This window comes from Ursus americanus, chromosome 16, assembly GCF_024610735.1.
Source record: "Ursus americanus isolate L20-20 chromosome 16, mUrsAme1.1.p, whole genome shotgun sequence".
NCBI lineage: Eukaryota > Metazoa > Chordata > Mammalia > Carnivora > Ursidae > Ursus > Ursus americanus.
Window position 1 is genome coordinate 1,261,019 of NC_142142.1, and position 24,629 is coordinate 1,285,647.

Consider the following 24,629-nt stretch of genomic DNA (forward strand, 5'->3'; position numbering starts at 1 on the left):
CGTCTCGCGGTTACTGGGCGAGCGCGAGCGCGCGAGGCTCGGGGGTGGTACGGGGCGGAGTCTACTCCGAGTGGGCGCTGTAGGTTTCAGCCGAGCGTCGCTGCTCGCGCGGCTGAGGTCGTCTCAGGTGAGGTGGTCGCCCCGGAAGTGGCTGTGGCTGTGGCCCCTGGGTGTTGAAAGGAGCCTGCGGCAGAGTTGTTGGTAAGGGAGGGCGGCATCACCCGTCTTCCTCCACCTTCCCTGCTGCAGCCATGGCGAAAGGCAGAGTCTCCGAACGATCGCAGACGGGGGCACTCCACACGACCCCTGTGGGGGACAGGGCAGCGGGGACGCGGGGTCTCACGGCGCAGGGCAGCGGAGACCACCTGAAGGGTGAGTAGAACCGGAACTAGAGCTGGGGCTGGCCCAGAGGCGGGAGTGTGCCGAAGGGGTTTCGGGGTGGAAAGGACCTCGGTTGGCCCCGGGGATTTACGAGGGGAAGGGGGCCTGCTGGCACCCAGGGGCGCGGGAGCTGAGAGGGTGGGGGACCTGGCTTGGGCCGCTGGCCACCACAAGGCCGGACACCACCTACGAGGTGCGTCGTAAATGCTGTGTAGTTGAATTCAATAAAAGAGCTAATGACACTGGCTTGTTTGAAGCTCAGGGAGGGTGTAAGGTTGACCAGACAGAACTGGAAGGAACTTCAGCAATCCTACTGTATTTTTGCCGATGAGGAAACTGAGGCCCAGAGTGGATATGGAACTTGCGTAAAGTCACAAGGCCAAATTAGTCAAGTAGTAGTTAAGAGCAAGGATTTAACTCTGTACAGGTGCGACTTCCAAGTGGCAGGAACACTTGGGTGTGAGTCCCTCCTCAACCACTTACGACTTGGGTTTTTTATCTTTCAGAACTCAGTGTCTAAACTGTACAGTGGGGGTGACAGAGATGATAGTAATAATAGTATTTGCTTAGCTCGCCATGTGCATTACACAAAATAATTGATGTAAAGCATTTATTGTAATGGCTTATGTGAAGTGCAGGCTAAATAAATATTAGCAATTGCTATTGTAACAGATCTCTCATTCGCAAGCTTTTTTGCATTACACCATTCTGCCATTTTTCAGGACTTCAAATATTATTTTAAAAGAGAGTATACCTAGAAACTAAATACTGTAATTCCATCTTGGCATAGAATTTTTCATTGCTTTTCAACAGCTGAAATGATTAAACTTTTAAAATGCTTTTTAAAAAGCCCATAAACTTGAAGAGATCCTAACAAATGTCCATTAAGTTGTCTTCAGCTTACACTGATGTGTTCCACCACCAGTGATGGGTAAGGAGAGGGTCTTTTAAGATTGTCTAGCAACATTGTAAGTATAATCAACAATAAAGTATTACACACTTAAAAATATATATTTATATATATGAAGATTGTATGTTTAACATTCAGCTGAAATTTAAAATAGAATCAATTGGGGCGCCTGGGTGGCACAGCGGTTAAGCGTCTGCCTTCAGCTCAGGGCGTGATCCTGGCGTTATGGGATCGAGCCCCACATCAGGCTCTTCTGCTATGAGCCTGCTTCTTTCTCTCCCACTCCCCCTGCTTGTGTTCCCTCTCTCTCTCTGGCTATCTCTGTCGAATAAATAAATAAAATCTTAAAAAAAAAAAAAGAATCAATTTTTTAAAAAGAGTATCCTGCGGGGCGCCTGGGTGGCTCAGTCTTGAAGCATCTGCCTTTGGCTCAGGGCATGATCCCCGCGTTATGGGATCGAGCCCCGCATCAGGCTTTTCCACTGGGAGCCTGCTTCTTCCTCTCCCACTCCCCCTGCTTGTGTTCCCTCTCTCGATGGCTGTCTCTCTCTGTCAAATAAATAAATAAATAAAAATCTTAAAAAAAAAAAAAAAAAGAGTATCCTGCAGAAAATGGTAGTTTATTTTCAAATAATGTAAAATGTCTCCAGTCTAATTTGGCTTTTTAAGCTTTATGTATTTGGGTATTTCTCCATCTTATAGACAGTAGGGCCAAATAACTTCAGAAACCCAGAAATGGATTTACTAGGTATAAATCCACTCTAAATTATAGGAACGTTGTTTTAAAGATGCTGCGATGGAGAGTGACAATAATCCAAGGGTTTTCAGAAAAACTATTTTCCAGATAGGGCATCCCTAAAGATTGTCATTTGGTTTGTGATAGCAGTCAATTGTTTATTACTGATTTTTGTTGTTGTTTTAACCTACAGCTATTCAGAAAATAAAACCTTGAAACCTCCAAAGTGCGTTTATAATTGTTTATCCAATTTTATCATTAAGATGACACATTCAGCACAATTACTTTTTTTTTTTTTTTTAGCACAATTACTTTTTAAAGATTTATTTACTTGAGAGAGCGTGGCAGGGAGGGGCAGAGGGAGAGAGAGTCAAGCGGACTCCACAGAGAGCCAGATGTGGGACTTGATCTTATGACCTGAGTTCAAGACCTGAGTCGAAACCAAGAGTCTGATGCTTAACCGACTGTGCCATTGTTTTTTTAAAGAAAATTTTTTATTTATGAGAGAGAAATAGAGTGTGTGGGAGTGGGAATGGGGAGGCAGAGGGAGAGAGACAATCCCAAGCTGACTCCTTGCTGAGCGTCGAGCCCCACACGGGGCTCAATCCCACCACCCTGAGACCGTGACCTGAGCTGAAACCAAGAGCTGGGTGCTCAGCTGACTGAGCCACCCAGTTGCCCCTGTCAAATGACTTCTGTGGACTACAGATCTATTGGAAGATAGAGGGAGATGTGACGGCATGCCTTCATGGAGCAGTAGGGTTTGGATTGTTAGAGAGAGGGTGAGGGGATTCTGGCTGGGGGAAACATTAAGCTGGAAGTTTAGTGCCAATCTTTATGTCAGTAAAGAGATAAATTTGTTGGGAGTGGAGGATTTCTGTTTCGTAGGAGATGAGGTTGACCATGATCAAAATGGTGTCGGTACAGAGGGATTTAAGTGCTATGCAGAGGAACTTTTTTGATCCATCCTGTTAATTAGGAATTCCCAGTGTTTTTCTTCTCTGCCTCTCTGTTTCTGTCTTTGTCTCTCTTTAATTAGTGTTAGGAATTCGTTTTCTGGGCAAAAGATTTCATAGATCCCTTACATGATGGGGCTTGGTTACTTGTGGTAATCAGCTGTTGATGTGATGTCATTAGTAACTACTTAGCAACCAGTATTCCAAATTATGATAAACAATTTTTGTTAATTACAGGTGGTATTTAGCTTGGCTTTCAAAAAAATTACACCTTTTGGAGAAGAGATAAAAATTTAGTAACTGCAGGGATGTCTGGGTGTCTCAGTTGGTTAAGTGTCTGCCTTTGACTCTGGTCATGATCCCAGGACCTTGGGATTGAGTCCTGCATGGGACTCCTTGCTCAGTGGGAAGTCTGCCTCTCCTTCTTTTTTTTTTTTTTAATGATTTTTTATTATATTATGTTAGTCACCATACAGTACATCCCCGGTTTCCGATGTAAGGCTTGATGATTCATTAGTTGCGTATAACACCCAGTGCACCATGCAATACGTGCCCTCCTTACTACCCATCACCGGTCTATCCCATTCCCCCACCCCCCTCCCCTCTGAGGCCCTCAGTTTGTTTCTCATAGTCCATAGTCTCTCATGTTTCATTCCCCCTTCTGATTACCCCCCTTTCTTTATCCCTTTCTTCCCCTACTGATCATCTTAGTTCTTATGTTCCATAGATGTGCCTCTCCTTCTTCCTGCTGCTCCCCCTGCTTGTGTGATCGCTCTCTCTCTCTGATAAATAAATAAATAAAATCTTTTAAAAAAAATTTAGTAACTCTTGATTGAGAAATACATAGTAATAGAATGTTCCTATAAATTCCGTGGCACTTTAAATGAATTTGTATTTTTTTAACTGACACACCTACCTAACTTTTACAAATAGTTGTCATTGTGTGTATGTTTGAAATATTTTACATGCTACATGCAGTGTTTGGTACATTTAGTGGGTCCTTTGCCATGACTGTAGTCTCTGGTCTCACATCTTAGCCTTATAGACTGAGGACCACTGTGAAGACTTGAGCAAGGCAATAACACTGAAAGTCTAATTCTTGGATGATGAGAAAGGGCAAGAAACAAGACAAGAGTAGAAGCACTTAAGAGGCTCTTGATCTAATCTATCTGCAAGGGTGCCTGGACCAGGGTATTTATTTTCTTCTGTGTTATTTGTCCTGGCTGATCTGTTTACTAGCCAAGTCATAGAAGTTTCCCATTTTGATTTAAAAGAACCGGGTGCTTTGCTGGCTCAGTCAGGAGAGCATGCGACTCTTGATCTTGGGGTCATGAGTTTGAACCCTACATTGGGTATAGAGATTACTAAAAATAAATAAACTTAAAAAAAAAAAGAGAACTTGTAGGACCGTGTTTTTCAATATATATAGTTCATCATCCTTGTGAGCAGTGTGAAATCCGTTTGATGGGTAATGATGAGACATTTTTAAAAATGTAAGAGAAAATATAATGCTTTGCATGTAGTAGGGCATAAGTGTTCTTTGAATTTTATTTTTTAGTTTCATAGATTTTGCGTGTACCAGATCATGATATAAAGGCGCTTATTTTGGTTGCAGCCAAAAATGTTTGAGAAACATCTTGAAGTTGGTTTTACTGCTTTTAGAAGACAACATTGTTCAAACTTGGATAATAAACCCCTTTCAGATGCCTGTTCTAGATCCTTCCTTGCTCATTTGGTTCAATAAATACTCTGAGCATCTGATATGAGCAAGATACTGGCTTAGAGGAAGAAGGAAGCTCTTACTGATAAGTGGGAACTAAGACTAAAATTGGTAACTAGACATCAACCAAGGTATTAGTATAATTTGTTGGTGCCAGTCTCAACCCAAATATCATGTATCAGGATTCTTGTGCTTATCATCAATAGAAAATACAATTGAAACCCTTGCTGAGAGGAAGTTGATTGATTTATATAACTAAAAAATTGAGAGATTAAGTGGGATTCACTGGCTTCAGTCTGGAACCAGTGGCCCAGTGATATCATCAGGATCTGATTTCTTTCATATCTTTAATGTCAACTTTACCTTAAGGTTGATTTCTCTTGAAGGTCCAGGTAAGTTAAATGCTTGCTTGATAACTTTGAGAATCTTTTTCCTAGGATTACCAGTAGAAGTCTAGATATTCATTCTGAGTAGACTGTCTCATTTGATGCTTGTCCTTGAACCTATCACTGATATCAAATTGGCTCAACCTGATTCATGTCTGACACCTAAAAAAATGGGAGTAGGAATGAGGCTAAGTCACTTTTCCCAAAGACATAGATCACTATGATGGGTCACTCATGGTTTTTCTCTGTTTGCGCTCAACCATCTCAGTGAAGAAGGTGCACTTGTAGCACTGATACTGGGTTTGATTAGATATAAGAAAAGAGTAAGGATTCTAATCAAAGGTGCTGTTTCAGATGACACACCGTAGAATACAGGCTGGGTATGGAAAGAAGAAAAGTGAGGAGCCCAGCAGAAGGGAGAAAATGGAGGGCGTAAGCTCAGGAAAGAATAGAGGTGATCAAGGAATGGCATATTGGAATTTAAAACGTCCAAGGTAGAGCAGTCTCACGGGATGTGAGAACTTAGTTTATCATTGGAAGTTGGTGGCTAAAGTTGAATAGAAATGAAGGTCTAAGAATTTTGAGGCTGGGTGGATCATCTACATGGATGATGAATCTTTTAGGGTTATGAAGTTTAGTATAAGTTTGATCGCAGTCTTCAGTGAATGGAGGGGGGAAGCATATAAAAGTGGTTAGATGAGAGTGAGGGTGTGTGGATTGAATGGCAGCACAGTTGTAGGGTATCAGCCTTAGAGAATGAGCATTTATACAAAATTGGCAGTGGTGTTTCTTCTACCTACAAACATGCTTTCTCTGTGTGTGTGTTCTTAATAGTTAATTATTTGTATTTTATGGTTATCTTAGTTGTTTGACTTTATACTTGATGATACTGCTACCATTTTTATTTTTAATAGTAAAAAATTTCTAAAGCCTTTGAAATAAAATTTACTTCCAAAAATGTTGTAGTAGATTCTTGTGACCATGAAAACTTGTTAGAGTCCCGGTAATGAGATGGGTCTTTTGCTTCTTCATGGTAGGATCAAGTAGGTTCAGAAAATGTTGAGAACTAGTAGACCTGATGACCAGTAAGAGTCATTCCTAAGATTGTGCAGATTTAGGAAGATTTTTGCTTTTCAAAAGGTTTTGATATGAAAATAATAAGAGAAATAGGGAACTACTGTAGGGCCATTAAGGTTATGATTTTTCAGAAAGGATAGATGCATATTAGGAGTTAGAGAAAAGTTGCTCTTGGGAGGAAGAATTGAAGATACAGGGTGAATGGAGAAGAGACAATTCTTGGAGCAAAATCTGAAAGGAAGTGTGTTAGCATTGAATGCAAAGATAAGGGGCAAAGGGAAGATAATTTGGGGAACAGATCTTGAGGTAGAGATTAGGGAGCTCACTAAAGTGTGGAGGCAGTGTCATTGAGAATAGACGAAGATAGAATTAAAGGCTTGAAGAGACTTGAAATAGCCCTTTTAGAGAGTGCTGTGAAAGGATTATTATTTGCCAGTGATAACTTTAATTGAAGGTAGAAAAACATATGAACCTGTAGGCCAAGAGAACATAATCTTGACTTTCTCTAACAGTACCTTTGGCCTGGGAGGAGGTTGGAAAGCAGATAATGGGATAATTCAGATTGGGAATTACTATGATGGAAGATTTGAAGGTTAATGAATATACAAAGTACTGTTGTGGGTATAGCTCTAAATGCTAAATGACACACATCTAATGTAATCAGAAGGAAGCACATTATAAATATGCATGCCATACATTTAGATGTAGAATTACCACTAAAACAAGATTTTCAACTCTTATCTGTTTAGAACTCTAAATCAATATTACATGCTAGTCTCTGGACTTAATAAAATTATACTCAAGAAAAAGTGTTGACTCATAATAGCTAACAACCCCTAGTTACCAGTTAGTGTGAAAGAAAGGAGAGCTTCAATATTGAAAGTCGCTTTGTTTTTTGCATTTTTATCCGTTGTTTTCTGTGTTACTGTTGAATACAATGCTTGAAAATGTTTGCCTAATTTTAAAGAGTGTAGGAAATAGGTATCAGGTTAAACCTGGCGGTTAATTTTATTCAAATGTCTGTATATTTCCTCATCCAACTGTAAGACAACAAGTAGCAGTCAGAGAAATGTGTACCCAGGGAACACTCAGGGTGGTATTCTGTAGTCCAGGTAAGTGTTACCTGACACCTTTCTTCCCTGTGACTGCTTACTTAGGACTGGCAAATTAATAATGGGAAGGAAAATATTATCGTTTAATTTTAGAGCTAACATGTGAAATGTCTTTTTTTTTTTTTTTTAAGATTTTATTATTTCTTTGACAGAGAGAAACAGCCAACGAGTGAGGGAACACAAGCAGGGGGAGTGGGAGAGGGAGAAGCAGGCTCCTAGCAGAGAAGCCTGATGTGGGGCTCGATCCCAGAATGTTGGGATCACGCCCTGAGCCGAAGGCAGACACTTAATGACTGCACCACCCAGGCGCCCCTAACATGCGAAATGTCTTATTTAATTTTTCTTAAAGATTTTATTTTTAGGTAATCTCTACACCCAATGTGGGGCTCAAACTCACAACCCTGAGATCAAGAGTTGCACGTTCTACCAACTTAGCCAGCCAGGCACCCCTAATTCTTAATTCAAAAGAATGATATAACCTGTTGAAATCTTAAAAAATATATTTAGCTACAGTATGGGTTAGAAGGCTGTAAACTGTTCTCGTCTTTCAGTCTTCAACCAAATTTCTACCTGCTCTGTGAATCTTGTCTCCATTACTCCAGCCCAGTAATCTTGCTGTTCTATACTCAAAACCCCTTTGTGCCATTCTTTGGGAATCTAGCTAATGGTAGTATCAGCTTCTTAAAAGCAGAGATTGAGCAAAACATTTTGTACATAATAGATGCTCAGCAGATAGTCCTAAGCAACTCCACGTTTGAGTGCATACCTTGCAGAGTAGAAACCCTAAAGGAAAGTATCAAGAGAGGGGTGGGGCAGTGGGGGTGGGGAATCAGCCATTTATTCTTAGCAGTAAGTCTTGTGTCCACAAATATCTTCCAGATGAAGAACAAAAAAGCAGTGATTTTGAAGAGTTGAAAAGATGCCCATAATATTAAATTATCCGTCCTTTTTGTACTCTGGACTTGATTCAAGCAGGGAAGTGAGTGAAAAGTGAAGGCTGAGCAAGTTAATTTGAGGTAGATTTAAAAGGAGCATGCCTTTAAGAAGTAGCAGACCTCTGGAAAAATTGTGCAGACTGTATATGTGTTAACATGGCTTTGCTTTGATGTCCGGCCATAGAAAACTATGCCCAAAACCTCAGTGTTTATGTATTACTCTTACTCTTTTTCCAGTAGATTACTTCTTTTTTTAATAAAGTAGGAAAATAACATTTTAGCTTTGTGAAAAGTTTGTGTTTTAGTAGATTTTCTATTTAAAACTACATTTTTGAGGATGCCTGGGTGGCTTAATCAGTTAAGCATCTGTCCACACAGTACACCTTGACTAGCACGGAGCTAGATGGTTTCTGTTGCTCCATGTTCAACACAGAACTGAGCAAAATTTTACTAATTCAGTTGTAAAATATATAAAACTACCATAATGAGACAAGGGATAAAATGAAATTTATCTTTTAATTAATGCTTTTTGGTTGAAAGGAGCAGAAATAAGTTTAAACCAGCACCAATAAAAAAGAGAGTTTAGAAAAAAATATATAAGAGACCGGCACCCATGAGCAAGAAATGAAATATAGCCAGGCTTCAAGGGAAGTGAGAAACTTAGACATCAATGAGTAGGTTAGCTATAGCTCCCATTTTGGCTCTCCGGGTTTTTGTTTCAGTCTCCCCTCTTACATTTTCTGGTACATGTCTTTGGCTTGCCATGTTGTTATCTGTGGCTTTCACTGCTTGACCTTTCAGCCTCAAGACCTACCACTTCTTGACAACAGCATCTCTTTGTTTTAGTTCAAATTTTCAAGAGAAAATTTGGTCAGTCAATAACGAAGTGTTTCTGTTTGCCTCAGGTGTCCAACCTTGGGCAAGTTAGCCTTCTGTGTTTGGGAGGGTAGAGGGTTGGAATCACACTGTAATAGGGCCAATGAGATTAGCCCCTTTGGGGGGAAGGGGAACATGGAAAAGTTTCCCAGAGAAAGAGGGTGTTAGTAGAACAGGCAGTGACACCTGTCTAATACACTTTTATAAATGAAAGTGTGTGTGAAAGTTAACACAGACGGTAGTTAGGGGACGGGCATAGTGGTAGATCCATCCATTTAGTTCTGAGAGAACTAAAAATAATTCTTATTATAGTATACATATATTTTTTTAATCCTCTGAGTGTTATCAGTATATACACGGGATAATGGCAAGTATAGGCAATAAAACTTGAGCCACCCACTTCTACCTTTTCCCCAGTGAGCACTACTAAGGTATCTTAGCCTCCCCACTATTGACCGCGTCCTGGTAAAAACAGCCTTGCTTGTTCTTCTGCTTGCTGTCTCCTGGATTTCATTCCATACTCTTATCTTGCATAAAATTTTTTATTTTTATTTTATTTTTAAAAGATTTTATTTATTTATTTGACAGAGAGAGAGGCAGTGAGAGAGGGAACACAGCAGGGGGAGTGGGAGAGGGAAAAGCAGGCTTCCCGCCTAGCAGGGAGCCCAATGCGGGGCTCGATCCCAGAACGCTGGGATCATGCCTGAGCCAAAGCCAGAGGCTTAACGACTGAGCCACCCAGGCGCCCCTGCATATAATTTTTTAGATAACGCTAAGATTACCTTGTGAGGGAATGTCAACAAATTTTGCCATTCTTGGGGTCTCAGAGAGTCACCGAAAACATTTGAGACTCAACTATATTCTGAAGTCTTTAAAAAAAAAAAGTATAACGTTGACCAGTTGTATTAGTCAATCTCTGAGTTCTTACGACAGTTGAAGTAATTGCCAAATTACCTCATTTTTCCTAAGAGGCCATTCTGTCTATGCTGTTAGCTCCCAATATAAGTAAACAAATTTGAAAGTCAGTGATAGTATTTAGAGCAATGCCCCCTTTCCCCTTTGGTTTATTAACAAATCAATGCTACAAATTCTGGTGTTCTGCTTTTTTCGTGCTTCTGAAATGGATCTATCCCCCAAAAGTAGTATGCCTGGTTAATGTCAAATACAATAGTAGTTAAAATTTTATGTTAAAACAGTGTTTTGGACAAAAGTGTGAATAGTTTTTTGGGGGAGGAAAAACTTTAAGGAAATTATTTGCCGACTTGGAATACTATCTTTTTAAAATATTTATCTTAATTATAGCCTTTTTTTTTTCCCCTTTCAGAAAAAGCCTGTGCAGAAGCTGGGTCAGCAAGAATGTCACTTCTTATATTGGTGTCCATTTTCTTATCTGCAGCTTTTGTTATGTTTTTGGTATATAAAAATTTTCCTCAGCTTAGTGAGTAAGTATACAGAAAGAAACTGAAAAATGCCTAGACATTTATAGATAAAAATGGATTAAACGTTAAATTAATGTTAAGCAGCAGAACTGTCATGGTGATTGTATATCAGCTCTCATGGTTTGTAGCAAGTCCATATTAACTGTTATTTAAACACTCCTTTCCAAATATGCCTCTTGATTTTCTATGCAGGGTTTTCCTAGCACTGCTCCTCTAGTTAAAGCCTCATCTTTCTAATGGCTTTCAAAATTAAAAAAATATATATAGCCACATTAAGAAATAATGTTTTTATATCATGATCCTGCATGCTTGTGCCTGTCCCTTTTCCCCTGCTCACTTGCATACATCTGTACATATAAAATTAGGTTAAAGTTTCATGGAACAGGTCATGGTCTCTGATATTTTCTAAATTATTCTGTTTATTTTTTTAATGCCAGTAGTGACGAAGCAAACTTATTTTAAAATTCATGAAAGATATTGACCTGCGGTTTGAAAAACATTGACGCTCTTCTTCTCTGCCTCCTCCCCCCTTTCCATCCATTTTTTCCTCACTTCCTTTTTGTGATCAAGTTCTTTCGGCTTCTGTTCATCCATTTCCACCTCCCCACTCTCCCTCTCCTAGCTCTTTTTCTTTTCCCCATTTTATGAAAATGATATGGTCTGAATAGGTAGTTTTCACAGTGAAATGGATTTTGTATAAACCTCGTGTATCTTATATACAATACATCCAAAATTTCTTAGTCAAAACCTTGGGGGTGAAACGTGTTTCAGAATATTTTTTTCCATTTTGGAAAGACTACATGGAATAAAATACTGTATATTATGTAGTACCTCCAGCAGGATCTGGGGCAGCATCCCATAATCAAATACAGTAATATTTTTGCAGAGAAACGGGCATCATAAAAGATTATATGAATAATTATATAAGTGTGGGTCAACTTTTGCTGACAGAGTATGAAGAACTTTTGGTTTTCAGAGGTTTTTGAATTTAAGGACCTGAAATGAAACACACTTTAAGAAGGCAAAATATCCCAGAGCTGTTTAAACAGTAATACCACCCTTGTGTAATCCTAAATTACATAAAGGACTACTAAAATGTAGTTAGACTTTCAACCAGGGCCAGACGGTGCAGTAACGGATAACTGTGAAATGTGATTTCAGGGTGTTTGGAAGTTCCTGTTTTCTTCTAAATTCTTTTCTTTAACAATTCCTTATGCTTGAAATTTTATAGTTAAACTTATTTTTGTTTTAGTGTTTTGATTTCTTCAGTGTAAATGCCTTTGGGAGGCTAACATGTTCTATTGATAGGTTAATATTAGTATGATTGAATTTTAAATCCTTTCTGGTTTTGGTCAAGGAGGAGGAAGTAAGAGCTGACTGGAAGAAGGCAAGAATATAGAGTGTAGATTGAGGTTATCTTTGCTCCCAGTCTGCTCTAAGAATGATAACATGACTTGTATATAAGCATGCTATTATAAGCCTGTTATGTTCTGCTTATTTCTGTGTGCGTATGCGGATGTATACGTATGTGCACACTCCTATAATGAATTTTTTATCTCTTAAATTTATAAATGAGAAAATACATTTAGTTTACCTGCCAATTTTATAGAACTTAGGTAGCGGTCTGTCATTGTTCTGCAAGATCAGTTAAATTTTATCATGTAAATAAATGGGCACAATATACATTAAACACAAAGGTAATTATTTGAGGCTTTTATAAGTAAGAAATCATTCAGTTCCAAAGAAGGCACCAAATATAAAGTAAAATTAATAGAAAAGGAAAGATGTTTCAGTTTTTATCTGAATTTTGAGCTGGGATATTCCAGAAAAGATGTGAACTGTAAATTCACCAAAATTTTTACTTAATTTTAGTTGTATTTAATTATTGACCTAGGGTTATCATGAGGATTACCCAAAATGATGTTAAATATGTTTTAAATATGCTAATATCAGTAGTTCACTTCTTAATTCAAAATTTATAGCAGCGTTGGAGCAAATGCTTTTAACCTGATTTAGTTTGTGTCATCCTGAACTTTTGTATATAGATTACATGTCTCATGAAATCATAATAAAGCATTGAAAACAAATAATTTGTAGACATTTGAACTTAAAACTTACGAATTTATGGTTAATATATTACAGATCAAGGCATCAAATCATTTTGGATAAAACTTCATGTTTTGAGCTTTGATTTTGATATTAATTATCTTGGCAAATTTCTGCTTTAAAATTTTTCACTTTAATTTTATTTCTTTAGAGAAGAAAGAGTGAATATGAAGGTTCCCAGAGATATGGATGATGCCAAGGCTCTAGGAAAAGTTTTATCCAAATATAAGGACACCTTTTATGTACAAGTACTTGTAGCTTATTTTGCTACATATATTTTGTATCCTTTTACTTAAAAAAAAAGTTTTTCTAGTTTTATTCAAGAAAGAAGTTTTAAAAGTTCTGTTATGCATAACTTTTTAAAAAAATTGTTAATGCAGTGTAATATTTAGTAAAATATAGAAAAATTAAAGTGGAAAAAATTCTCACTTTAAACCTATCTCCTCAACTCAGTTATTATTTCTGAATATTTATTACCAGTTCTTTTGTATTCTGCGTATTTCACTTATCATAAACATTTTCCTTTCCTCTGTATTATTCAAGATAATTATTTTATTTATCTATTTAATTTATGATTGTATTAATTTCTTATTTTAATTCAGTTTAGTTATTTTGAATTAATAGTCACCACAGCATAATTTAAAAAAATATTCCCTTAGGTTTGAAGATATAATTTGTATTTAATTTTTTATTTTTCTACATGTCATGTTATGAATCTTATGTTCATGATTTTTTTCTTCCTTTTAATGGTTTCTTTATAAAAAGATCCTAAGAAAATAATTAGTCAATTCAAAGGATATGAAATTTTAAAATAATTATTGGTATGTATTTCTTTGTTTTATAAAATATATGTTGTACTAACTAGTCAGGAAAATAACTTTATTCTTCCTACATACTTTCAGATGGCTTATACTCCTGGTGATTAGTCTTCTAATTTATGGGCTTTAACTTTAATCTGATTTTTTTGTATTTTTTATTTTAATCCAACCTATTTTCAAATCTTCTCAGTTAATGAAAGACATCAGGGTGCCTTGGTGGCTTAGTTCGTTAAGTGTCTGCCTTCAGCTCAGGTCATGATCCAGGGTTCTGTGATCAGCCCCACATTGGGCTCCCTGCTCAGCGGGGAGCCTGCTTCTTCCTCTCCCTCTGCCACTCCTTCTGCTTGTGTACTCTCTGTCAGATAAATAAATAAAATAAAAAAAAAAACAAACATTATCTCTTGATTTTGTAAAGGTGTCATTATCCCTTTTAAACCACCATTTTTATTTTTGTTTAAGATTTATCTATTTATTTGAGAGAGAGAGAGAGTGCCCTCCTGAGGGGGAGGACAGAGGAAGAGAGGCAGAGAATCTTTTTTTTTTTGTTGTTAAAGATTTTATTTATTTATTCGACAGATATAGAGACAGCCAGCGAGAAAGGGAACACAAGCAGGGGGAGTGGGAGAGGAAGAAGCAGGCTCATAGCGGAGGAGCCTGATGTGGGGCTCGATCCCATAACGCCAGGATCATGCCCTGAGCCGAAGGCAGACGCTTAACCGTTGTGCCACCCAGGCGCTTGGAGGCAGAGAATCTTAAGGAGACTCCCTGCTGAGCTTGGAGCCAGGCTCAGCGGTCTGAGATCAAGACCTGAGCTGAAATCAAGAGTCAGAGGTTTAACCGACTGAGCCACCCAGGCACCACCCCCAACCAGCATTTATTTTTAAAAGTTAAATTAGTTATGTTGTTAATTCTCTCAAACTATTTTTTTTTCTTTTTTCTCTCAAACTATTTCCATTTTGACTTCTTCTATTTCCTGAATTGCTTTTGGTAATTGGACTTCTCAACTAAAACTTTTTCTCCTAAAATTCAGTAGCATTTTCTTTTCTTTGATATTTTTTAGATTAGATGCTACATATTTAACATGTATGTTTCTATACTTGCCTCCTTATACAAATGTTTTTAGTATATACTTAAGCACTCTGGGCCAGTTATTCCCAGCATAAGCAGTTTATTACAGGTACATTTTACAAAATCTTCTGCTGATGATATAAACATTACTCCTTTACCCGTCTAGTGAGAATACATTTTTATTTAGGTAGTGTGCTGTATGTAGGCACTTTGTCATTATTTATTTATTATGAGAAAAATTCAAATTTAGGGAAAATTTAGAGAATTATTATGCACTTATCTTTACTTTGTAATTTAATAGTATATAAACTGTTTTAAGAAATCCATAACTGCCGCCTTTTCCTACTAATTCTGTTTTAGAACCTATCTGGGAAAACCATAGTGTTAGACTTACAAGTTATTTTGCCTTTATAGACTTTAACCATAAATTAAAATATTTTCCCCAGGTAAGGTAAAAACGTGTTTCATTTTTTTCGTTTGACTTTTATAAAGTTTTTGTGAACAAGGCATATAGTTTCTGTTTACTTTGGAAAGTCATCTTGTTTTGCCCTATTTTGCCTCTCAGCTTTGGGAGGGATACATGGCTGAGGGTCAAGGGCATGCCCGCGCATGAGGTCAATCAACCAGTTACCATAAATGAATCTTGACAGTCTATGGAGTAATAATATTATAGCCTAGTTGTCTTAATATTCATATGCAAAATAATAGAAATGAATAAACTGCCCTGTAGAAAGTGAATTGAAAGTATAAGAATGGCTTTATTATTATAAAATACATTTGGTTTAAAGTTTTAAATTTTAAATATTGATTAATATTGTCAATTCAGGTTTTATTGCATATTGTAACTGTTGCCTTGATAAGTAATTTAATTTTTTCACACCTCATTTTAGATTTTTATAACATAATTTGTCAAATCCATGTTGTCATAATTTTCTGTTTTCACTTTTGAATCTTAAGCTCTGTATTAAAAAGGTACTTTTTTAAACTCAGTGAACCAAAGAGAAAGACTCTATCTTAGGACTTTTAACTATATAGTGCTGATTAATAGAAATACAATGTGAACCACATGTAATTTAAAAATTTTCAAGTTGGCACATTAGAAAAAGTAAAAAAAAAAACAAAACAATAAAAGGCCACTGGAAATCAATTTCTTTTTCTTTTGCCTTTTTTTTCCTTTTTTTTTTTTTTTTTTTTTAAAAGAGGTAGGAAGGGTTAGAGAGAGAGGAAGAGAAAGAATCAAGCAGGCTCCATGCCCAGTCTGGAGCCCCACACGGGGCTCGATCTCACAACCCTGAGATAGTGACCTGAGCCGGAAGTCAAGAGTCCGACAGTTAACCAGCTGAGCCACCCAGGTGCCCCATCTGAAATCAGTTTAAATAATACATTTTGCTTGAACCAATATATCAAAATGTTATCATTTCAACATGTAATCAGCATAAAAATTGAGATATTTTACATTCTATTTTTCATATTAAATCTTTGAAATGTGTGTATTTTATACTCCTGGCACATCTTAACTCAGACTAGGGACATTTCAGTGTCTCCATGGCTACATGTGGCTAGTGGCCACCATATTCAGCAGTGGAGTACTAGTACCTTCATTGGTATTCTCTAACTTCAAACTCATGAATATAAATGACTTTTTACATTATAATTACTTATTTTATTCATTCATTTATTTAGCCAGTGTTTTTAATTATTAATTATATACTAAGTACAGATCTAGTGTTTTGACAGCTCAAAAGCAGGACAACTACTGGAGTAAGAGGGAATTATGGATAGAGACGTGGCACAGTCTCATTCTAGTCGGAGCAAGTCTAGAGCAGAGCTTGCCAAGCATAGCGCATGGTTAAGAAGTGATTGGGCGTCCAGTTTAGTTGGAGTTCAGGGTACGTGAAGGGGAGGATAGAGAAATAAGTTTAGGGGGATAGGCTAGACAATGCACTCAGTCTGTAGAGGACTTTGAGTCACTGGGCTATGGAATTTAGACTATTTAGCTGGTATTGCGTAGTCATTGAGGGCTTTTGAGCTGTGGATGACATTAAAAGTGTCACTATCATCTCTTTTTTGTTTGTTTCCCTAAGGCTAAAATCTTTGAGTAACTTAGAAAAGTTTCTTTTATTATGGAAAATTTTAAACATACACAAAAGTAGAGAAAATCATATATAATGAACTTCTGTGTACCCATCACCCAGCTTCAGTAGTTACCAATATTTTGCCAGTTTTGTTCTTGCTGATTACCTTTCTTTGGCTTTGTATTTTTGGCCTTTTGAGAAAAAGAGAATAGGTAGAGGACCATATTTAGGTTGGGAAAGGAAGATAATATTTACTTTTATTTAGGACATGCAGAATTTTAAATATTCAAATAGAAGTATCCATACCCAATGTCAGTCAGTAGGGGACTGGTTGAATAAGCCATGGTAAATCTAAACACTGGAGTGGACTCTGGCTATTAAAAGAATGAGAAATGTCTCTCTCTGCTGTTAAGGCATTATTATCTCCAGGCTATGTTGTTAAATGAAAAGAGCAGGGGCAGAATAGTAAGTCAGTATGCTGTGTTTTATCTATATGAGTACACCCAGACACATGCAGATATTTTGTTATCCTCTTTTGAAAAGGAAGGATATCTTTAAAAGCCAATAACAGTGTTTACCTATGGGGAGAGGGATGATACAGGGATGGAGGTGAAACTTCTCTAGACGTACTTCATTGCTTAGATTTGACTTTAGAACCAGGTAAATAACGTAATTTTAAAACCAATTAAATCAGAATGAAAAAAGAAATAGGAAAAAGTCGTTATTTTGGGCCAGGAGAAAGTGTCAGTAGGTAGAGTACTGGGTGGGTAAGTCAGGTTGCAAGGGGGCAGGGAAAGAATCTTCTGTGAGGAAGTGAAGATGAGACGCAGTGGCCGGATAGAATACCTCGGTCAAGGAAAGCCTAGGTTTGCTTGAGTTCATAGGCAGCGGAGTGGTTTTCTACAGGAGGGATCCTCGGAAAGAGCAAGAAGCTGAGAATGAAAGAAGCCAGGAAGGAGAAAGAGGAGATTAGATGAAAACATGAATAAAGTGGGAACTAGAGGGGAAAAAATGGGAGAATGAGTGAAGATAGACGTTTTAAAGGAAGGGTAGATGTTGAGGGAATTCACTCACTCTGACTGACTTGTAAGTAAATCATGTTAGGGGTTTTTTAAAGGGGGAGGGGGCTCCACACCAACACTGGGAACAAGAGGAAAGTAGTAAAAAGCATAGTTCTGTTCCAAAAATAAGGTTTTTGATTTTTATTATATTTTGTAACCCCTATTCTTTTTTAAATGAGTAGTGAACTGAGGTAAATATTTGTAAGTTAAATTAGGAACAAGTAATTTTTATACCCTATATATACCTAGTTTTCCACGGAAATCATGTTTCCTGAACACATTTAGTAGTAAATGCAGTGCATTAGAGAAGTGTATTTATAAGATTACTGAAGACCTTCTTTGTTCTATTTTTTTTTTCTTTTGTTCTTTTCTTTTGCCAAAGTGCCCAGTTCTTTATCTGGTACATGTTGGATATTTGTCTTGGTTTTTCTTTCAGTAACACACTCTTATTAGCATTGTATTTATGATAATGTTAGCAAATGGTCGGTTTAGAGTTAAAGGCATTATAACTGGGTTGTAGGTTTTTTTAAACTTTTAGATATAATTTTACTTTATTAGTACTGAGTTATGGATGTAATCTTATAATAACTTCTATATTGATAATTTTTCTGAAATGTTTGATTTGTCTGTTAAAAATTCCATTTTATTATGTTTTAATCCTTAACTTAGAAGTTAACAGCTTGCAAACATTTGCTATTCCGGGCTCTATATTTCTCAGTATACTCTCAGGGTTTCTTTATCCCTTTCCACTAGCCTTATTTCTTGTTTGTTTGGTAAGTATATAAAATGAATTTGGGAGACTAGAAAAGTAGCTTTTGATAGAATGATGAGCGAGAAGGATGGCATCTAGTCCCACCAGTCTATGTAAGCATAAACTCATTAGTTTTAAGAGGTGATTAATGTTAAAGTATCTTTTAAGTCCTTGCATCAGCAGGTTGTTATAGTTTGTCTTTTTCTTAGAACAGGGACATCACAGACTTAATTGCATTTATAGGTTCTGTTTTAGCCTTTCCTTCTTACTGTGTTTTGTAATTCAAATAGTCCCAAGAGTGTTGGTGGGCACGATGAGTTAAGTCCAGCGCTGGGGGTGGTATTTTTAGGCATAGCAATTGAAAAAGGATTGGCTCTTTAAGTTTTATACTTAGACTAGATGCTATCCTTAACTATTTGATGCGGTCACTAAGTTTAATCACAAATGCCAGTTAGTTTTAGCTGGTCTCATCTTAATCATAATTTGGTCTGAGGAAGGACTAGATCAAATGGGTTCCTGTTCTCTGAATAGGAGATGTCATGCAGAGTATCCTCCCCTAAACCCAAAAGAAGTATACTAGTTGAGCTTTTCCTTAAGTGAGTATATCCATGTGACTAAGACGGAAAAGTACACAATGCTTATGGCTTCTTGTTATTTCCTAGTGTTCTGGACTCGGTGCCTCATTCTGCTATATGCTCTCCTATTTAGTTGGGAGGCCAGTTGTATACAAATACCTAACAGAGAAAGCAGTAAAATGGTCACAACAGGTAAACATGTATTTTTAAGTTATGTAATGTAATTCTTGGGCTAATTGGGAGGTCAATGTATCACTGTGTAATTCCTATATGAATTAACCCAGACTCGGGGCTTTAATAAAAATGATCTTCCAACCGACGTACATTAAGGTGGTGGGCAAATAATGAACGTTAATCATTTCACATATGAAGTTTCTGTACTGTAACAGTAGTTTTAGTTCTTCATTCCTAGTAAGTTCAATCAAAGCAGAGAAGTCAGCGTGTCTGTGAAGGCATTCACGTATTTGGACACCTCTCCTGTTTTGTGTTGGTGCAGTACACTGTAGTGGGTCACTGAAAAACTTGTATCAGCCAACTCCTTGAATACATTTCATCAGTAGAAATGACTGTGCTCTTCAGTCAGGATCTCTGCAAAGACAAGCGATGATAAATATAAGCACCACTACACAGAAAGGTCTGATATAGTGTTGCTAAGAAAATCTTATTTTTATAAAGAATTAGAAGAAACAACCTGTTAATTAAATCCCAGAGGAATTGTAGAAATCATTCTGCCTTACCCTTTTGCTTTACAGACTAGGAAATGAGAAATTAAGCATTTTGCTGCAAATCACCATCATTATTTGTTAAGCAGGATCTAGAAGTATAAACTATAATCAGTGCTTTTATTTAACTGGGTAAATATCTTCATATATTTTCAATCTCATTTATCTAATGAGTGAGTCACTCATGTAGTATATATCCTAATAGTAGAAAAATAAAGATTAAATTGGAGGCTAGGTTTAGTGATGTGCTATACTAGCCCTTTATATTGTAGGAAGTTAAAGGCATTAAAATATTAGTCACCTGACGTGTGTCTTATATATAGTGTTAATTTTGCTCTTTGAGGTGTAAAGTGTCATTGTTGAGCTGCATTAAATAGGCTGATACAGAGTCATCTTCAGTAGTATAACATTAAGCTATAAGTACAATTTTAAAAAACCTCATCTCATTTAGCTCTGGTGAAGAGCGTATAAGTAGTTCATTTTCATTTTCAGGCTCCTTTTTTGATCATTTCTATTGGATAGATTCTGAGCTATCAGAGAATGTGAATTTGAAATAAATATTTTATGTTAAGCAACTTATTTTCAGTATTGGCCTTATCTTGATCCTAACTGGTTTCTTTCTTATGACAGGTTGAGCGTCATAGAGAACATCTCATTAACTACATTATATTTTTGAGAATAACACCATTTCTGCCTAATTGGTTTATTAATATTACATCCCCTGTGATAAATGTGCCATTGAAAGTTTTTTTTATTGGCACTTTTCTAGGTAAGGCCTCTGGTTCATGCTGTGTTAGAACTTGTTGTGTACATTCCTAACAGTGTCCGGCTGGGCTATGTTTCGTGTTCTTTGCACACATGCCAGCACCATATATAACTCTTGGGCACAGAGCCTGGCACACATAAATAGAAATGTTTGTTGGGTTGTGTTGATTTAAGTATTTTTGTGTTATTTCTTTTAAAGAAGAGCACTTTCTATCAGATATTTTTATAATCATAAAGATTTGAGCAGGACTTTTTTTAACTCCGTCCTCTCCCTTGGTGGAGAGAAAAGAAAATCAAGGTGCCCATTTTGAATAATTTACTCCCTTATTGAACTTTAATGTTCAGTAGAAAGTTGATCCTGTTTTTCTTTTTCTTTTTATTTATTTTTTTTAAAGATTTTATTTTATTTATTTATTTGACAGAGAGAGAGAGACAGCCAGCGAGAGAGGGAACACAAGCAGGGGGAGTGGGAGAGGAAGAAGCAGGCTCATAGCGGAGGAGCCTGATGTGGGGCTCGATCCCATAACGCCGGGATCACGCCCTGAGCCGAAGGCACTCAACCGCTGTGCCACCCAGGCGCCCCCCTGTTTTTCTTTTTATTTACATCAGTATTTATTATGGGCATTACCAACAGGAGAGGAGAAGCAAGGGTTGATAAAATGTTCTTGCTTTCAAGGAGCTGGCACTTCATTTTGAAATTAGTGGACGTAAAGATTCATTTATATATTTTGTGAATTCTGATGGTTCTTTAGTAAGAGTATTCTGGTTTTCTATCAAATTTAATTTGAATTGTTTAGGTACCAATGAAATGAACAGATTTCTTTTGTACTGAGTATCTGTTAAAGTTTAAGTTAGTGTTTCTAGGTCTTGAAATGAATAATCAAAATCAGTTTTTTGTTGCTACTTTAAAAAAATTCATTGACAAACTTAAAAATCTTAGCAGGGATAATTTTGGATTTTGTAAAATAATGTTACATTCATGGAATCAGAAGAGAGAATTTTTATCCCTATCTCCTTATTTTACAGGTGGAATACCTAGAGATTTAGTTAACTTCAACTTGGTCTAAAGTAATTTTTCCAATTTGTTCTGGTTTTTAATAAAATGTAGTTGTGCCACCTATGCTGTTGTATAAACTGCTCTTCCTCATGTTTTGAGTAGCGTTCTCTTTCTGAGTATCTCCTACCGCTTCATTTTTAAGTATGTTCTGTCAAGGATGATCGACAATCTACTCAATCTTATTCTTGAACATTTAGATTGTTTCCAGAGTTTTGTTATTTATAATGCATTGATGAACATCCTTGAGACTAGATCTTTGCTTATATACATTAGTATTTCCTACAGTTGAAATGGCTGGGTCAAAGTACATTTTTTTTTTTAAAGTTACTGATAAATGTAAATTATTTTCTGGAAAATTTTCTTGAATTTTTAAATTCATTATCCTTCAGAGGTAGTTATAAAAGATTTAATTCTTTATATGGAAATAAACCTGAGGAGCTTTAAACTAAATTACATTTTTCCGAAATGGAGATCTGTATATTCTTATAAGAAATTTTATACACAGAATTTAATTTTTAAAAATTTAAATATGGATTTATTTGAATCATTTAAAATATTACATAACAAAGTGTTCGAATAATATCAGTACTGTTATGAGTTCTGAATACTTTTGTGAATATAAAGTATATTATAAAATCTTATTTTTCAAAATGATTGTTTATGTTTTTATTTTTTGTTTTAGGTGTCGCACCTCCCTCTTTTGTAGCGATTAAAGCAGGAACAACGCTGTACCAGCTTACAACAGCAGGGGAAGCTGTTTCCTGGAACTCAGTATTCGTTCTAATGATTTTGGCTCTTCTTTCTATTCTGCCAGCCATCTTCCAAAAGAAATTAAAGCAGAAATTTGAGTGAGAAATCATCTAGGTTTTAGTTTTCCTATCATCATCATCATCATCATCATTATCATCGTCATCTCAGGATTGGCAGGTTTAGGTGTTAAAATCACCTCTTCAGTAATTGAAATGAGTTTGTAAAATAAAATTTTCTATCACACAGTTAAAATAATGCATGTAAGTGGCAATGGAGAGAAGAAAGTAGAAATGGAAATTGATATACTATGAAAAGTACTGTCAATAGTTACGATAGACACCTTCTAAGTTACTACTCCAAGGTAGCTACAGATACTTAGTAGCAGCGTAGTAGGAAATTCTTGATCCAACTGATTCAACTTAATATATTTCATGAACTGGCTATACATACTTACCCTTGACTTGATAATTTAATATTTTTCTCTCTTATCCCTTAATAATAACTAAAATAGGGAAAGCAAGTACAAAATAAAAAAGCAAATATTCTAGATTTTTAAAAATGGTATTACAGTTCTTGCTAATGTTAGTCTACCTTAAGAGCATAAACTTGAAAACTAAAGCTCAAAAGAGACATTTTCTTTTTTTAACTTTGAGGTAATAGATTTGTTTAGAAGCTGCATGTTGGTGGATTACTGAATTTGGAAAGGATATCAAGTTATATCTATTTTCTAAATTTTATTTTTGTTTTTCCTGTTCTAGATTATCATGGGTTAGTCTGAAATTTAAAATTCCGGCCGGTCTATTTTCATCTTTTTTTCTAGATTTCACAGTATTTCCACTGTGCATATAAAAGTGGCGAGTACGTGATAATTGTATTATATTGGTGTTGATAATTTATATTCAGATAATATTTTGTTACACAGTTCCCTTTACTATCTCAGAAGGGGATCAAAGAAAAGCAAATATTCAAAGTATGCAGTTTTTAGATGATAGATTAATTATATTACTTTATATTTTGAGACTGAAGCAGTGGCAGCGCAACACTTAAGTGGTTAAATATGGTTTGTTTGTTTCAATAACTGAAAAATTTACCTCATTTATTTATTGGTCTGGTCATGAAAGTATGTATTATGTAATTATCCTTTTTATGCATGATACACTATAAGAATGCCTTGTTTCATTTTTATTGATGGCTTTTTTGTTTGGGACTGCTTTTGATTAATGCAGTTACCCAGTTTAGTGTTTTTACCTTTTATAACTCAAAGTAAAATTAAATTCTCACATGGTAACTACTATATTTAAATGGTCCTAGAAGAATGAAACAGCCTTTTGCTGCTTGCTTACTGGTAATACCCTTGATTTCTTGATTCTAGGACATAGCTGATCTATAAGGTAAAGTGCTGTCAGTTTTACCTTCACCCAAGACTGTCATGTTGAAAAATACTTTAGCTGTGGGAGAAATCCTTGTATGTTTTTATTGTGAGAGGAATGGTCATCCTCAAAGCCTGTTTCTACTACATAATGTGGACTGATTATTTTTTCTATCACAGTATTAACAAATGGATTTATTGTAAATACAAAGAAAATATATTAATTAATATACTATTCTTATGTCACCTGGCCTTTTGTGTGAAATTATTTATTGTCATTTCTAGCAAGGTTTTTCTTCCTTCCTTATTGACCAGAAATTGAGTGATACAGCTTTTGTTATTTTTACAAACGAACTTAAAACATAAGTTTTTTGGATAACGTTCACTAAATATTACTGTATAAAATGTAATTGAGTACATTTTTAACAGACTTTTAAAAATAAAAGTAAGAGCTTGGACGCAGGAGAAGCCTATTTACTCCAGTAAATAATACGCTATTCTCAGAGTATTATCCCTTTACTTACCATTGATTCTTTCCCTTTGCTGATGATTCTTTTCTGAGTTTCTTAGAAAACTGAGCTGCCACTTAGGTGGGGTGTTTTCTTCTCCCAAGAGAATAGCCAGTCTTTTTCAGTTTCATCATCATTGACTGTACCCTAAACGCAGTCAGTGACCTGTATTCATGGATTTACAGACGTGGCCTGATACCGGATGTAGATTCAAGCTCCAGCCGCATCTTGAAGACAATTACGTAGTAATAACCACCAGAGAGCAAGTATGTACAGTGGAGAGGCGAGCAGGCTGACCAGGAAGCTGACACACTGAGACTGTTCGCCTTAGTTAATGGCGTTTCTCTGGAGTTCTAGTACTTTGAGTATAATATTTCCAAGATACTTAATAAATGCAAATTAAAGTGTAGTAAGAATAAATTGTACTGAAGAAACTTTAACGTAGTACTTGGGATTTATTTCATAGAAGTATTTG

At 36.2% G+C, this 24,629-nt stretch overlaps 1 protein-coding gene across 1 annotated transcript; it reads left to right on the forward strand.

Moving 5' to 3' along the window:
• TMEM41B (transmembrane protein 41B) lies at positions 1-24,594 on the forward strand. The gene is made up of 8 exons (XM_045803873.2): positions 1-127; positions 250-372; positions 10,414-10,531; positions 12,786-12,914; positions 18,336-18,429; positions 19,070-19,174; positions 20,335-20,473; positions 22,209-24,594. The coding sequence occupies exons 2-8, from the start codon at positions 252-254 to the stop codon at positions 22,376-22,378; spliced, it is 876 nt and encodes a 291-aa protein (XP_045659829.1). The 5' UTR covers positions 1-127; positions 250-251; the 3' UTR covers positions 22,379-24,594.
• The last annotated feature ends 35 nt before the right edge of the window (positions 24,595-24,629 follow it).